Source organism: Cherax quadricarinatus, unplaced genomic scaffold (genome assembly GCF_038502225.1).
Source record: "Cherax quadricarinatus isolate ZL_2023a unplaced genomic scaffold, ASM3850222v1 Contig3284, whole genome shotgun sequence".
Lineage (NCBI taxonomy): Eukaryota > Metazoa > Arthropoda > Malacostraca > Decapoda > Parastacidae > Cherax > Cherax quadricarinatus.
The window spans coordinates 1-16,146 of NW_027198310.1; the positions used below are offsets into that span (position 1 = coordinate 1).

The 16,146-nt window shown below is 43.8% G+C and overlaps 1 protein-coding gene across 1 annotated transcript; it reads right to left on the bottom strand.

The window, feature by feature from the left end:
- Window positions 1-5,048: 5,048 nt before the first annotated feature.
- On the bottom strand, window positions 5,049-15,780 carry LOC138851999 (uncharacterized). Its single transcript, XM_070081597.1, has 4 exons — window positions 15,744-15,780; window positions 13,913-14,139; window positions 11,398-11,517; window positions 5,049-6,782 (listed from the first exon to the last, which is right to left on the bottom strand). Exons 2-4 carry the CDS (start codon window positions 14,116-14,118, stop codon window positions 6,626-6,628), a joined length of 483 nt encoding a protein of 160 aa, XP_069937698.1. The 5' UTR covers window positions 14,119-14,139; window positions 15,744-15,780; the 3' UTR covers window positions 5,049-6,625.
- Between the last annotated feature and the right edge of the window lie 366 nt (window positions 15,781-16,146).

The following is a 16,146-nucleotide window of genomic DNA, read 5'->3' on the forward strand; positions in this document are numbered from 1 at the left end:
GGGGCCCTGCTTATACAGCAGGTTAGGTTCTGGGCTACTGCTGTACAGGAGGGGCCCTGCTTATACAGCAGGTTAGGTTCTGGGCTACTGCTGTACAGGAGGGGCCCTGCTTATACAGCAGGTTAGGTTCTGGGCTACTGCTGTACAGGAGGGGCCCTGCTTATACAGCAGGTTAGGTTCTGGGTTACTGCTGTACAGGAGGGGCCCTGCTTATACAGCAGGTTAGGTTCTAGGCTACTGCTGTACAGGAGGGCCCCTGCTTATACAGTAGGTTAGGTTCTGGGCTACTGCTGTACAGTAGGGCCCCTGCTTATACAGCAGGTTAGGTTCTAGGCTACTGCTGTACAGGAGGGCCCCTGCTTATACAGTAGGTTAGGTTCTGGGCTATTGCTGTACAGGAGGGCCCCTGCTTATACAGCAGGTTAGGTTCTGGGCTACTGCTGTACAGGAGGTGCCCTGCTTATACAGCAGGTTAGGTTCTGGGATACTGCTGTACAGGAGGGGCCCTGCTTATACAGCAATTAGGTTCTGGGCTACTGCTGTACAGGAGGTACCCTGCTTATACAGCAGGTTAGGTTCTGGGCTACTGCTGTACAGAAGGTGCCCTGCTTATACAGCAGGTTAGGTTCTGGGATACTGCTGTACAGGAGGGGCCCTGCTTATACAGCAGATTAGGTCCTGGGCTACTGCTGTACAGGAGGTACCCTGCTTATACAGCAGATTAGGTTCTGGGCTACTGCTGTACAGGAGGTGCCCTGCTTATACAGCAGGTTAGGTTCTGGGCTACTGCTGTACAGGAGTGGCCCTGCTTATACAGCAGGCTAGGTTCCGGGCTACTGCTGTACAGGAGAGGCCCTGCTTATACAGCAGGTTAGGTTCTGGGCTACTGCTGTACAGGAGGGCCCCTGCTTATACAGCAGGCTAGGTTCCGGGCTACTGCTGTACAGGAGAGGCCCTGCTTATACAGCAGGTTAGGTTCTGGGCTACTGCTGTACAGTAGGGCCCCTGCTTATACAGCAGGTTAGGTTCTGGGCTACTGCTGTACAGTAGGGCCCCTGCTTATACAGCAGGTTAGGTTCTGGGCTACTGCTGTACAGAAGGTGCCCTGCTTATACAGCAGGTTAGGTTCTGGGATACTGCTGTACAGGAGGGGCCCTGCTTATACAGCAGATTAGGTCCTGGGCTACTGCTGTACAGGAGGTACCCTGCTTATACAGCAGGTTAGGTTCTGGGCTACTGCTGTACAGGAGGTGCCCTGCTTATACAGCAGGTTAGGTTCTGGGCTACTGCTGTACAGGAGTGGCCCTGCTTATACAGCAGGTTAGGTTCTGGGCTACTGCTGTACAGTAGGGCCCCTGCTTATACAGCAGGTTAGGTTCTGGGCTACTGCTGTACAGGAGGGCCCCTGCTTATACAGCAGGCTAGGTTCCGGGCTACTGCTGTACAGGAGAGGCCCTGCTTATACAGCAGGTTAGGTTCTGGGCTACTGCTGTACAGTAGGGCCCCTGCTTATACAGCAGGTTAGGTTCTGGGCTACTGCTGTACAGTAGGGCCCCTGCTTATACAGCAGGTTAGGTTCTGGGCTACTGCTGTACAGTAGGGCCCCTGCTTATACAGCAGGTTAGGTTCTGGGCTACTGCTGTACAGTAGGGCCCCTGCTTATACAACAGGTTAGGTTCTGGGCTACTGCTGTACAGGAGGGGCCCTGCTTATACAGCAGGTTAGGTTCTGGGCTACTGCTGTACAGGAAGGGCCCTGCTTATACAGCAGGTTAGGTTCTTGGCTACTGCTGTACAGGAGGGGCCCTGCTTATACAACAGGTTAGGTTCTGGGATACTGCTGTACAGGAGGGGCCCTGCTTATACAACAGGTTAGGTTCTGGGCTACTGCTGTACAGGAGGGGCCCTGCTTATACAGCAGGTTAGGTTCTGGGCTACTGCTGTACAGGAGGGGCCCTGCTTATACAACAGGTTAGGTTCTGGGATACTGCTGTACAGGAGGGGCCCTGCTTATACAACAGGTTAGGTTCTGGGATACTGCTGTACAGGAGGGGCCCTGCTTATACAACAGGTTAGGTTCTGGGCTACTGCTGTACAGGACGGGCCCTGCTTATACAACAGGTTAGGTTCTGGGATACTGCTGTAAAGTGAAACATAGCTTCTTCTCATTTTCAAATGCATATATAGCCTGATAACATGTTTATACTATCATATATTAAGTGAACAATAGAGCTAGGCCTAAAAAATGCATATACATTACACAAATTACTTACTTTAAAATATTTTCGTCCTTAGCTTATAGTGAGCAGTGAATGTATTTATTGTAGGAAGTCTGAATAAGTGAAAACCGTTGTACTGGCAAAGCGCTGTAAAGTGGGGCCTTCCTGTACTGAATGTAGCACTGAACCCATGTGGGTCATTCAGCACCAGAGATATCATATTAGAGTCTCAAACCTACATCCTCTAATCTGTCTTACTCTTAATGGATGGAGGATTAAGCCTCCGTGACTTCTAACACTGAATGACCCAACCTGGTTTACTATTTCATTTTTTTTTAAGACTGGCTATCTCTCACTCAGGCAGGGTGACCCAAAAAAGAAGAAATACTTTCATCATCACTCACTCCATCACTGTCTTGCCACAGACACACCAACACTACAGTTCAAAACTGTAAATATCCCCACCCCTCCTTCAAGAGTGCAGGCACTGTACTTCCCACCTCCAGGACTCAAGTCCGTCTAACTGGTTTCCCTGAATCCCTTCATAAATTTTACCTTGCTCGCACTCCAACAGCACATCAAATCATAAAAACCACTAGCCTCCACTCACTATTGTCTTTCTTGTCAAAAGAATGAGTCACTCAAGTTGGTTTCTGCTATTTTTAGCTGGACTTGAGTCCTGGAGGTGGGAGGTACAATGCCTGCACTCTAATGGAGGGGTTTGGGATACGTATTTGCTGTTTATTGACATCTAAACTGTCGTATCTGTGTGCTTCTGGCAAGACAGTGATAGTGTGAATGATGGTGAAGGCGTTTCTTTTTCGGGTCACCTTGTCTCGTTGGGAAATGACCATCATGTTAAAAAAATTAATGAACCAGAGAAAAATCCCTTCATTTTTGCCAGATTTGCAAATACAGTTCCAAGAGTAAATATGGTAGGGAACAACAAGTTAGAATCTATGCTCATTTATTTTAATTCAAGATTGTAAATTCTTAAATTTACAGTTTATTGTTACTGCCTTATTAATCTTAACTTTGCCTGAAATGCTCTGCATATATAGGGACTTTCTGCATGTACACCCAAATGTCATTGTCCTTTGTACAAACATTGTATCATGCTGAAATAAACATTATTATTTTCATTATTATTATTGTTATTATTATTATTATTATTATTGTAGGTAGTAGGTTGATAGACAGCAACCCCCCAGGGAGGTACTACTGTCCTGCCAAGTGAGTGTAAACCGGAAGCCTATAATTGTTTTACATGATGGTAGGATTGTTTGTGTCTTTTTTTCTGTTTCATACACATACAAGATTTCAGGTACATCTTGCTACTTCTACTTACACTTAGGTCACACTACACATACATGTACAAGCATATATATACACACCTCTCTGGGTTTTCTTTGATTTTCTTTCTAGTTCTTGCTCTTGTTTATTTCCTCTTACCTCAATGGGGAAGTGGAAGAGAATTCTTCCTCCGTAAGCCATGCGTGTTGTAAGAGGCAACTAAAATGCCGGGAGCAAGGGGCTAGTAATCTCTTCTCCTGTGTATATTACTAAATATAAAAGAAGAAACTTTCGTTTTTCCTTTTGGGCCACCCTGCCTTGGTGGGATATGGCCAGTGTATTGAAAGAATAAAGATTATTATTATTATTATCATTATTAAGGGGGGAGTCTCCCTACGATCCCCGGTGGGGAGGGGAACCTCTACCATCTCCACGATGTCTCATCGTGTGAGAATTAAGCCTAAGTCTGCTGTCATTGATGACACCACGAAGCTCGAGCTTACAACCTCACTCAACACTTGTCTTCACGCCAAGTTCTCCAAGATTACTTCACTGAAAGAAGCCTTCATCATCACTTTTCTCGATGATGCTGAAGCTGACAAAGTACTTACACCTACAGCCATGAAGACATTAGAAGACCGTGGTTTTACCATCTCCGCGTCACCATACATGCGTGCAAAACGCTCTGTGTTCATGAAACGCCTTGACAGGCTAATCACGAACATGTCTATCGAGGAAATTACATCATCACTTGAAGACCTCAACACTTGGGCCAAGATTGACTCTGTTGTGAAGATCCCCAACGCTTCCTCGATGCTCAAGGTCACGTTTTTAGACGTTACCATGGCGACCAGAGCATTGTCTGATGGCCTGGCCATCTCTTACTACTACATCAACCCTCGACAGATTGAACCTGAATGATTCACTTACATAACACCTTGTTGGACATGTTACTGGTACAATCACTCTACTGCCGACTGCCACGTGAAGAATAAGAAGATATGTTCCACGTGTGGGTCTGCAGATCACGACTTTCGTTCTTGCACTTCCACTGCTGCTCCCACCTGCATCAACTGTAAGAGTGATCACCATACTCTTGCAGCCAAATGTCCAGTATGCAAGGATATCCTCTCTAAGAAACTGAAAGAAGAAACTTAAGAAGTCTACAGGAAACTCTCCTTCTTATGCTGCTATAGCTAAGCTTCAGATGACCACCACCAAGATTCTACAAGCCACTCAGCAGCCTCCACCAATCACAGCCTCTCCTCTACCAGACGATATTTCCACAAAATTCTACTACTGCCTGATGTATGCACACATGCAAAATGCAGCTAACCCGGGTTGTTTCAATACAACTATGAATGATATTCTTGCCCTCAACATCAGAGCTGAATAGGGGTTGTTGAGGTGGTTTGGTCATCTAGAGAGAATGGATCAAAGTAGAATGACATGGAGAGCGTATAAATCTGTAGGGGGAAGGAAGGCGGGGTAGGGGTCATCCTCAAAAAGGTTGGAGGGAGGGGGTAAAGGAGGTTTTGTGGGCGAGGGGCTTGGACTTCCACCAAGCGTGCGTGAGCGTGTTAGATAGGAGTGAATGGAGATGAATGGTATTTGGGACCTGACGATCTGTTGGAGTGTGAGCAGGGTAATATTTAGTGAAGGGATTCAGATTTCAGAGTGGGTAGGGGATGTGTAGATCAAGTGTTTACATTGAAGCATATATGTGAACAGTATTTAGATAAAGGTAGGGAAGTTTTTATTGCATTTATGGATTTAGAAAAGGCATATGATAGAGTGGATAGAGGAGCAATGTGGCAGATGTTGCAAGTATATGGAATAGGTGGTAAGTTATTAAATGCTGTAAAGAGTTTTTATGAGGATAGTGAGGCTCAGGTTAGGGTGTGTAGAAGAGAGGGAGACTACTTCCCGGTAAAAGTAGGTCTTAGACAGGGATGTGTAATGTCACCATGGTTGTTTAATATATTTATAGATGGGGTTGTAAAGGAAGTAAATGCTAGGGTGTTCGGGAGAGGGGTGGGATTAAATTTTGGGGAATCAAATTCAAAATGGGAATTGACACAGTTACTTTTTGCTGATGATACTATAAAAAAAATGAAAAAATTAAATATAATATTTATTATATTCATTTTATATAATTATAATAATAATTGCCCTCAACAATCTGCCATCATTCAACTTCCCAGCTAGTCCTGCTTCAGCCGATGTTTTGAAGATTATCCCAAAAATTGTTAGTTTTGAGGCACCAGATGACTTGCAAGATTTGATTTCTGCAGAAGCCACCTGCTCTACTTCGCAATCCTCCAATGAGAGACCACCACCTCCTCCAGCCACCGCCACTGCCAAGAACCAATCAGAGTCCTCAATGCCTCACATGCCTCCACCAATGAGAAACCGCCTCCAACGCCAGCCACCACATCCATCAAGACACGAGCTGTGTCCTCGTCTTCCAACCCCAACAAAACTAACCAATCATCGACTTCACTTGTTGCTCACTAAGGATAAACAACGCTATAATACGATACGTGGAGCCACTTTCTTCACTACTCCTGAGAATCCTAAAGAAATGGATGCAAAGACATTGATCCCCTTGCTCCAAAGCGACGAAGTCAAGTTCGTCTGCAGGCCATCACGTGCTCTCTTCAATCTCCTTAATGCTCCAGAGATCGACCCAGACAGCAAATTTCAACTCATACCCATGCAAAAACCGTCGTTCCAGAATCTTTCTAATGGGTCAATAGCTTAACACACCTCAAGCCGACCTCCACCAATACAACTCATCCTGCTTGCTGCCTTCTGACACTCCCAGCTCCTGTCGCTGCCTTCGCCATCCTCTCCTAGTGAGCCAAGGACTGACATCATCCAAGCCTCTCCATCTACGCCTCCAATACTTCGGTACCACATGTCCCAAAGTGGTTGGGCCACTTGCCTTGATTCCTCCTCTTCCCTTCCTTCCCATCCTTTTCCAGTTATTTCCATCCTTCCTTATCCTTCTTCCTTCCCATCTCACGACAGCTCTCGTAGTCTTCGATTCGATTCGATATTAAGAGGGGGAGCGAGGAGCTAAGACAATCCTTCATCCACAACTAAGTATCTTCAAGAAAACTCATTCTTTCTTATATTGTTATAATAAACTATAAAACATATACTGACCATGTAGACAAACTGCTGCACTGGAAAGTTGCTACGGATGTGGAAGATCGCAAACTCGCCCACCTTGGCCTCATCTGTGCTGGAAGTCACCTGGATATATCTGCAACATTAAGAAAAAACTAGACAAACAAGCAAACTTTATTTCTATAAAGTAAAGTAACAGCACAGTATACAAATAGGGTAATTGACATATATAATCTATTTTATAGAAGGTAAAAGGACATAAGTGCAACTAATGTGACATTTTATTGTTGCAGGAGCTTTGTCAAGCTGTTATGTTACAGCTATTGCTTGATAAAGCTCCTGGAGAGTGAAACGTTGCCACAGTAAAATGCCGCATTAGTTGCGCTTGTGTCCTTTTACCTATCATCGGTAATTCTGCCAACATTAAGACTCTATAGAAAGCCCATTTATTATGCAAGACAGTTTGGGCAGTCTTAAAACTAAATTATGATTACTGTATACATGAGAATAACAATACGTAGTTTATATTATATATATATTATTTTTAAGACATTGGCTGTCTCCCACCAAGGTAGGGTGACCCAAAAATAAACCCACTTTCATCATCATTCACACTATCACTGTCTTGTCAGAGGTACACATATTCAACAGTTCAGATGTTCCTCCAAACAGTAAATATTCCAAACCCTTCCTTTAGAGTGCAGACATTGTACTTTCCACCTCCAGGACTCAAGTCCAGCTAACCGGTTGTTCTTAATCCCTTCACACTATATTATATTATATCAGAGGTATTCAGTGTTACCAGATGAAGCATTAAGAGACTTTCTTGGGATAATTTTATGGTTCAATCACACAATCCTTTAAGAATAAAAGAAATCACAACAATCTGGCTGGAATAAATCACAAACAGCCCGCACTTGGGAGAGAAAACATATGATTTAAAATTATTATATTTACAGACGAACCCCCAAAGTTTTGAGTTTCCACAATTGCTTCTACTGAAGTGGCCCGGCAAATAATCTTAATGATTTATAAACTTTAGTTCTGTCCAAAATGCAATGAATGTTAATGGCTTTTTTTTGTACTTTATAATATTTTATTATATGTAAACTATATTATCTGAATACTGCAGAAAAAAATACATTATTATTATTATTCTAATGGTGCCCATTTTTGGGGGGCTTAGTTCATGATGCCTAAATATAATGACTAACTATAGGATTGTGTTCAAAATATGCTCACTGAGTTTTTGCTTTCTATATTTATTTTTCCTAACTCAAGAAATCGTAATGACACGATTGCAAACAAACCATATCCCTGGCTGGGATTGAACCCACGGTCATAGAGTCTCAAAACTCCAGACCGTCGCGTTAGCCACTAGACCAGCTAGCCACAATAAGATTCATCCAACTAGGTATATTTCTACACCATAGGAAGGTTAGCACAGGCACCTCTGTGACCACAAATGCAAGTTTTTACAGACGAATCTCCAGCTAGCGTGGCCGTGACGAACTGTAGCTCAAGTCCCTTCACTGCCGTCAACATGACTCAAGAAATCGTAATGACACGATTGCAAACAAACCATACCCCCGGCCGGGATTGAACCCGCGGTCATAGAGTCTCAAAACTCCAGCCCGTTGCGTTAGCCACTAGACCAGCTAGCCACAATAAGATTCATCCAACGGCAGTGAAGGGACTTGAGCTAGAGTTCGTCACGGCCACGCTAGCTGGAGATTCGTCTGTAAAAACTTGCATTTGTGGTCACAGAGGTGCCTGTGCTAACTTTCCTATGGTGTAGAAATATACCTAGTTGGATGAATCTTATTGTGGCTAGCTGGTCTAGTGGCTAACGCGACGGGCTGGAGTTTTGAGACTCTATGACCGCGGGTTCAATCCCAGCCGGGGGTATGGTTTATTTTTCCTAGGTAGTAGGTTGGTAAACAGCAACCACCCAGGGAGGTACTACCGTCCTGCCAAGTGAGTGTAAAACAAAAACCTGTAATTGTTTTACATGATGGTAGGATTGCTGGTGTCTTTTGTCTGTCTCATAAACATGCAAGATTTCAGGTATGTCTTGCTACTTCTACTTACACTTAGGTCACACTACACATACATGTAAAGGTATATATATGCACACCCCTCTGGGTATTCTTCTATTTTCTTTCTAGTTCTTATTCCTGTTTATTTCCTCTTATCTCCATGGGGAAGTGGAACAGAATTCTTCCTCCGTAAGCCATGCATGTTGTAAGAGGCAACTAAAATGCTGGGAGCAAGGGGCTAGTAACCCCTTCTCCCATATAAATTACTAAATTTAAAAGAGAAACTTTCGTTTTTCTTTTTGGGCCACCCTGCCTTGGTGGGATATGGCCGGCGTGTTGAAAGAAAGAAAGAATATTTATTTTTCTTATTGGAGTCTTTCTTATGGGAAAAAAGACACTTGTATATAGTTCAGCACCTTATTAAAGGAAATGTTTGCCATGAGGCTTCATCAGTCATCACAGGACTTTATGAGAGTCACAGGAGACATCAGAGGACGTCATAGAATCACAGGAGTTGTCACAGGATTGTCAGACTATCACTGTTAAACTGATAGCTGCTACAGTGGGTGGAGACTACACTGGCAGGGATATACACCAAGCTGATAGCTATTACACTGGTTGGAAACTACACTGGCAGGAGAGCTGTTACACCAAGTTGACAGCTGCTACACTGGTTGGAAACTACACTGGCAGGAGAGCTGTTACACCAAGTTGACAGCTGCTACACTGGCAGGAGGGCTGTTACACCAAGCTGACAGCTGCTACACTGGTTGGAAACTACACTGGCAGGAGAGCTGTTACACCAAGTTGACAGCTGCTACACTGGTTGGAAACTACACTGGCAGGAGAGCTGTTACACCAAGTTGACAGCTGCTACACTGGTTGGAGACTACACTGGCAGGAGGGCTGTTACACCAAGCTGACAGCTGCTACACTGGTTGGAAACTACACTGGCAGGAGAGCTGTTACACCAAGTTGACAGCTGCTACACTGGTTGGAGACTACACTGGCAGGAGGGCTGTTACACCAAGTTGACAGCTGCTACACTGGTTGGAGACTACACTGGCAGGAGAGATTTTACACCAAGTTGACAGCTGCTACACTAGTTGGAGACTACACTGGCAGGAGGGCTGTTACACCAAGTTGACAGCTGCTACACTGGTTGGAGACTACACTGGCAGGAGGGCTGTTACACCAAGTTGACAGCTGCTACACTGGCAGGAGAGCTGTTATACCAAGTTGACAGCTGCTATACTGGTTGGAAACTACACTGGCAGGAGAGCTGTTACACCAAGTTGACAGCTGCTACACTGGTTGGAAACTACACTGGCAGGAGAGCTGTTACACCAAGTTGGCAGCTGCTATACTGGTTGGAAACTACACTGGCAGGAGAGCTGTTACACCAAGTTGACAGCTGCTACACTGGCAGGAGAGCTGTTATACCAAGTTGACAGCTGCTATACTGGTTGGAAACTACACTGGCAGGAGAGCTGTTACACCAAGTTGACAGCTGCTACACTGGCAGGAGAGCTGTTATACCAAGTTGACAGCTGCTATACTGGTTGGAAACTACACTGGCAGGAGGGCTGTTACACCAAGTTGACAGCTGCTACACTGGGTGGAAACTACACTGGCAGGAGGGCTGTTATACTAAGTTGACAGCTGCTACACTGGTTGGAGACTACACTGGCAGGAGGGCTGTTACACCAAGTTGACAGCTGCTACACTGGGTGGAAACTACACTGGCAGGAGAGCTGTTACACCAAGTTGACAGCTGCTACACTGGCAGGAGGGCTGTTACACCAAGTTGACAGCTGCTACACTGGGTGGAAACTACACTGGCAGGAGGGCTGTTACACCAAGTTGACAGCTGCTACACTGGGTGGAGACTACACTGGCAGGAGGGCTGTTACACCAAGTTGACAGCTGCTACACTGGGTGGAGACTACACTGGCAGGAGGGCTGTTATACTAAGTGACAGCTGCTACACTGGGTGGAAACTACACTGGCAGGAGGGCTGTTACACCAAGTTGACAGCTGCTACACTGGTTGGAGACTACACTGGCAGGAGGGCTGTTACACCAAGTTGACAGCTGCTACACTGGGTGGAAACTACACTGGCAGGAGGGCTGTTACACCAAGTTGACAGCTGCTACACTGGGTGGAGACTACACTGGCAGGAGGGCTGTTATACTAAGTGACAGCTGCTACACTGGGTGGAAACTACACTGGCAGGAGGGCTGTTACACCAAGTTGACAGCTGCTACACTGGTTGGAGACTACACTGGCAGGAGGGCTGTTACACCAAGTTGACAGCTGCTACACTGGGTGGAAACTACACTGGCAGGAGGGCTGTTACACCAAGTTGACAGCTGCTACACTGGGTGGAGACTACACTGGCAGGCGGGCTGTTAAACTAAGTTGACAGCTGCTACACTGGGTGGAAACTACACTGGCAGGAGGGTTGTTACATCAAGTTGACAGCTGCTACTCTGGGTGGAAACTACACTGGCAGGAGGGTTGTTGCATCAAGTTGACAGCTGCTACACTGGTTGGAGACTACACTGGCAGGAGGGCTGTTACACCAAGTTGACAGCTGCTACACTGGTTGGAGACTACACTAGGAGGGCTGTTACACCAAGTTGACAGCTGCTACACTAGGGGGACACTACACTGGAAGGTAGGCCATTACAATGGGCAGACAGTCATTACCTTTTTTCTGGGTGGAAGTGAGCATAGGCATGAGCAGATGCTGAGGACTGTGTCTCCTCATCACTGTAGGTAACATCCAGATGGAGATATGCTGCATCCTTGGGCATGTCTAACTCAAATCTGAAATGTGGGGTAAAAAAAGTGAGAGAGCACAAGAGAACATGGGAGTACAAGAAGAGTGAGACAGACAGCACAAGAGAACATGGGAGTGCAAGAAGAGGGAGATAGAGAGCAAAAGAGGACATGGGAGTGCAAGAAGAGTGAGGTAGAGAGCAAAAGAGGACATGGGACTGCAAGAGGAATGAGACAGAGAGCAAATTAGGACATGGAAATACAAGAAGAGTGAAATAGAGAGCAAAAGAGGACATGAGAGCACAAGAAGAGTGAGATAGAGAGCACAAGAGAACATGGGAGTGCAAGAAGAAAGAAATAAAAAGTAAAAGAGGACACGGGAGTGCAAAAAATGAGAAATCTTCAATTTACATAATTTATTTTCTTACAGATTTTCCAGCATTAATTTCTAAATGTTTCCTACTTACAGATTTTTATCTTCTAAGATGAGCAATGTTTAAATATGAACATTTCTCATGCTTGGTTTAAGAACAGGTTAGAATCTTGGCAACAATTATTCAAAACTACAAATTTTTCTGTTGCAAAAAATGGTGCAAAATTTAATTTAAACAAGAGACATAAAAACAAAAATGTGGATTCTTGTTTTTATAATTAAAAAGAGTTTTTTTTAACACATCAGCCATCTCCAACTGAGGCACAGCGACCTCCCCAAAAAAGAAAATTCATTCACCATCACTCATCCAATTGCCATTTTGCAAGAAGCAAAATGCACTGACACCGCAGTTCAGATAACTGCAAACTACAACATCACCACCACTACTTTACAGTTAACAATAATAATTTTGTTAATAAATGCCAATGAGGGTATGTCATATGCTAAAGACATCATCATCTGGTCTATGGCATCATGTGAATCGTGATGTCAGTGCACATCCGGCAAGACAGTGATTGGATGGATGGTGGTGAATGCATTTTACTCATTGTTTGGGGTCATAATACCTTGGTGGAAGACAGCCAGTGTGGTGAAAGTTATGTGAGGCACAAGATTTACCTAAAGTGCAGAAAAGATTTTTTTTTTTTTTCGACAAGTCGGCCGTCTCCCACCGAGGCAGGGTGACCCAAAAAAGAAAGAAAATCCCCAAAAAGAAAATACTTTCATCATCATTCAACACTTTCACCACACTTACACATTATCACTGTTTTTGCAGAGGTGCTCAGAATACAACAGTTTAGAAGCATATACGTATAAAGATACACAACATATCCCTCCAAACTGCCAACATCCCAAACCCCTCCTTTAAAGTGCAGGCAACACTGTACTTCCCATTTCCAGGACTCAAGTCCGGCTATATAAAAATAACCGGTTTCCCTGAATCCCTTCACTAAATATTATCATGCTCACACTCCAACAGATCGTCAGGTCCCAAATACCATTCGTCTCCATTCACTCCTATCGAACACGCTCATGCACGCCTGCTGGAAGTCCAAGCCCCTCGCCCATAAAACCTCCCTTACCCCTTCCTTCCAACCTTTTCGAGGACGACCCCTACCCCGTCTTCCTTCTCCTACCAATTATTATTATTATTATATAATAACACACTGGCTGTCTCCCACCAAGGCAGGGTGACCCAAAAAAGACACATTTTCACCATCATTCACACTATCACTGTCTTGCCAGAGGCATGTGCATACAAAAGTTTAGAGGTCACCCTAAATAGCAAATATCCCAAATCCCTTCTTTGGAATGTAGACATTGTACTTCTCACCTCTAGGATTCAAGTCTGGCTGTTATTATTATTATTAAAATTATATTGATGGGGAAGTGCTAAATCTGCAGGGATCACAGAGCATCTGGGGAATGCGAGGTAATCAGGTTTGATGCAAAGAGGAGGATAGCGCCTATTCACAGATCAAAAGCACTTCCTATGCACCAATCAAAAGCACTTCCTATGCACCAATCAAAAGCACTTCCTATGCACCAATCAAAAGCACTTCCTATGCACCAATCAAAAGCACTTCCTATGCACCAATCAAAAGCACTTCCTATGCACCAATCAAAAGCACTTCCTATGCACCAATCAAAAGCACTTCCTATGCACCGATCAAAAGCACTTCCTATGCACCGATCAAAGGCACCTCCTGATCACTGATTCAGAGCACATCAAGGGTGCATTAACTGCACCCTTGTAGATTGTCAGGTGTCAGAAGAGTGGAACAACTTTCTTCTGTGGTACTGGAACAACTTTAAACATAAATGCCTCAGCATGATAATGGCTTTCTTTGTACCAATCAAATTATGAAATGTAAACACACACTGTAACCTCAACAAAGAAATCAAATTTTATTTTATTTATTAAGTTTTTGCTGAAGGACAACTCCACATTACACAGTCTTGGGTTATCCTGTCAGGTAGAAATCTACTAAAAAGAAGAGCAGTACCCACCTGTAGATGCCAGTCTCACGGTACTCAGTAAAGTACTGCTCTCTGGTATAGTCGTCCATCAAGTCTTGCAACTCTCTCTCTGCCAGGGTCACTTCGTTCATCCACGTCTCGTCCTCGTCCTGTAGACCCACTTGGTAAGCCAGTTCACTGGCTTTTTGAGCCTCTCTCAAGACCTCCAGCGTCTCATCTTGTAGCTTCCCATCCATCGACTGAGGTGAGATGACAATCTGGCCAAATTCAAATTCAAATGTTATGTATTTATTTATTTATTTTTTAATACATTAACCGTCTCCCACTGATGCAGGGTGACTTGAAAAAGAAACACTTTAACCATTATTTGCAACATCACTGTCTTGCCAGAAGCATGCACATATGACAGTTTAGATGTCCCTCTAAACAGCAAATATACAAAACCCCTTTTAAGTGCAAAAATGGTACTTCCCACCTCCAGGACTCAAGCCCAGCTAACCGGTTTTCCCAACTCCTTTACAAAACACTGTCTTGCCAATTTCTTTCTATGGTACAAAAACAATATAGTTTACATATAATAAAACATTGTTAGGCACAAAAGAAAACCATTAGTATGCAATGCATTTTGGGCAAACTAATTCTAATGCTTAAAGACTACAAAAGAATTAGAAATAGATCGTTAAGTAGGATTTCTTATGCAGTTAACTACAATCATAATCCAAAGTAAGAGATAAACTTGCTACTGCAGGAATATGGGACTGATTTGTAGGTACAGTGCAGTGTTTATCCTGACTGAGCCTTCGGCCTACACCTACACTGCCACTTACCGTATTTTCTGGCATATAAGGCGCTTTTTTTCCTACATAAAAGTTGGAAAATCACTCTGGACCTTATATGCTCAAGGTCAGGGTCAAGGGTAGGCTTTGGGTTATGCTTTAGGCCTTGTTTACTAACATTATACAGTGGACCCCCGGTTAACGATATTTTTTCACTCCAGAAGTATGTTCAGGTGCCAGTACTGACCGAATTTGTTCCCATAAGGAATATTGTGAAGTAGATTAGTCCATTTCAGACCCCCAAACATACACGTACAAACGCACTTACATAAATACACTTACATAATTGGTCGCATTCGGAGGTGATCGTTATGCGGGGGTCCACTGTATTTAAGATCTAATCTAAGTCTGCCCGAAATGCCTAGCCATGCTAGGTGTTCTAGTGGTACACTCTGTAATTATTATTTTACTACATATAAACCACACAATAACCAAATTCTGTAAACTCAGCATTGTAATCCTTATAGAGAATAAACTTTGAATTTGAATTTGACTTTGAACTGCTTGGAAACAGTGTCTTATATCAGTGGCAGCTTGTAGCACCAGTAATACCAATACTATTGTACTGCATCAAACTTCAATTTTTAATCATTTTTATCTCATTTGAACAAAAAAATAAAAAATTTGCTTATAAATACATTGAAAACAACATACAACAGATTTTTCCTGTAATATATTTGTCAGTTGCAAATTATTTTAGCACAAGGTTGATGAAGTCATAGGTCTGGCAGTGAGCATCTGGGGGGGACTGTAGCTCTGCAGCTCCTATGGACGAGCCGCCACTGTCTTATATGTCTTATATGCTTATGTACCATATCTGTTATTTGTTGGTGATACAGGATGAATATGAGGTGCATAATAAGGCTATCTATTCAATGCAACATAAGGTCAGTTTAATATATAATAAATGCATTTAATTACTAAATGTAAAAATAAAGAAAAGCTTTAATTTCTTTTGTTTTTTGGGTCACCCTGCCTCAGTGGGAGATGGCCGGTGCATTAAAAAAAACGGAAAAAAATAATACCTGTGGAAGGGTGAAGGTGGAGCCAGTGTTGGAGGTGACGGTGTGGCCTCAGCTGCCCCGTGCGTGCCAGTGATTACAAGCCAGCCAGTGCGGTCGCATCTAAGCATACATTCGGTACATTTCATATCACAGTGATTTTAGTGCTTGTAGCTGCAAAATAAGTCACCATGGGCCCCAAGAAAGCTTCTAGTGCCAACCCTGTGGTAAAAAGGGTGAAAATTACTTTGGAAATGAAGAAAGAGATAATTGCTAAGTACGAAAGTGGAGTGCGTGTCTTGGAGCTGGCCAGGTTGTATACCAAACCCCAATCAACCATCGCTACTATCTTGGCCAACAAAACGGCAATCAAGGAAGCTGTTCTTGCAAAAGGTGCAAGTTTGTTTTCGAAACAGAGATCGCAAGT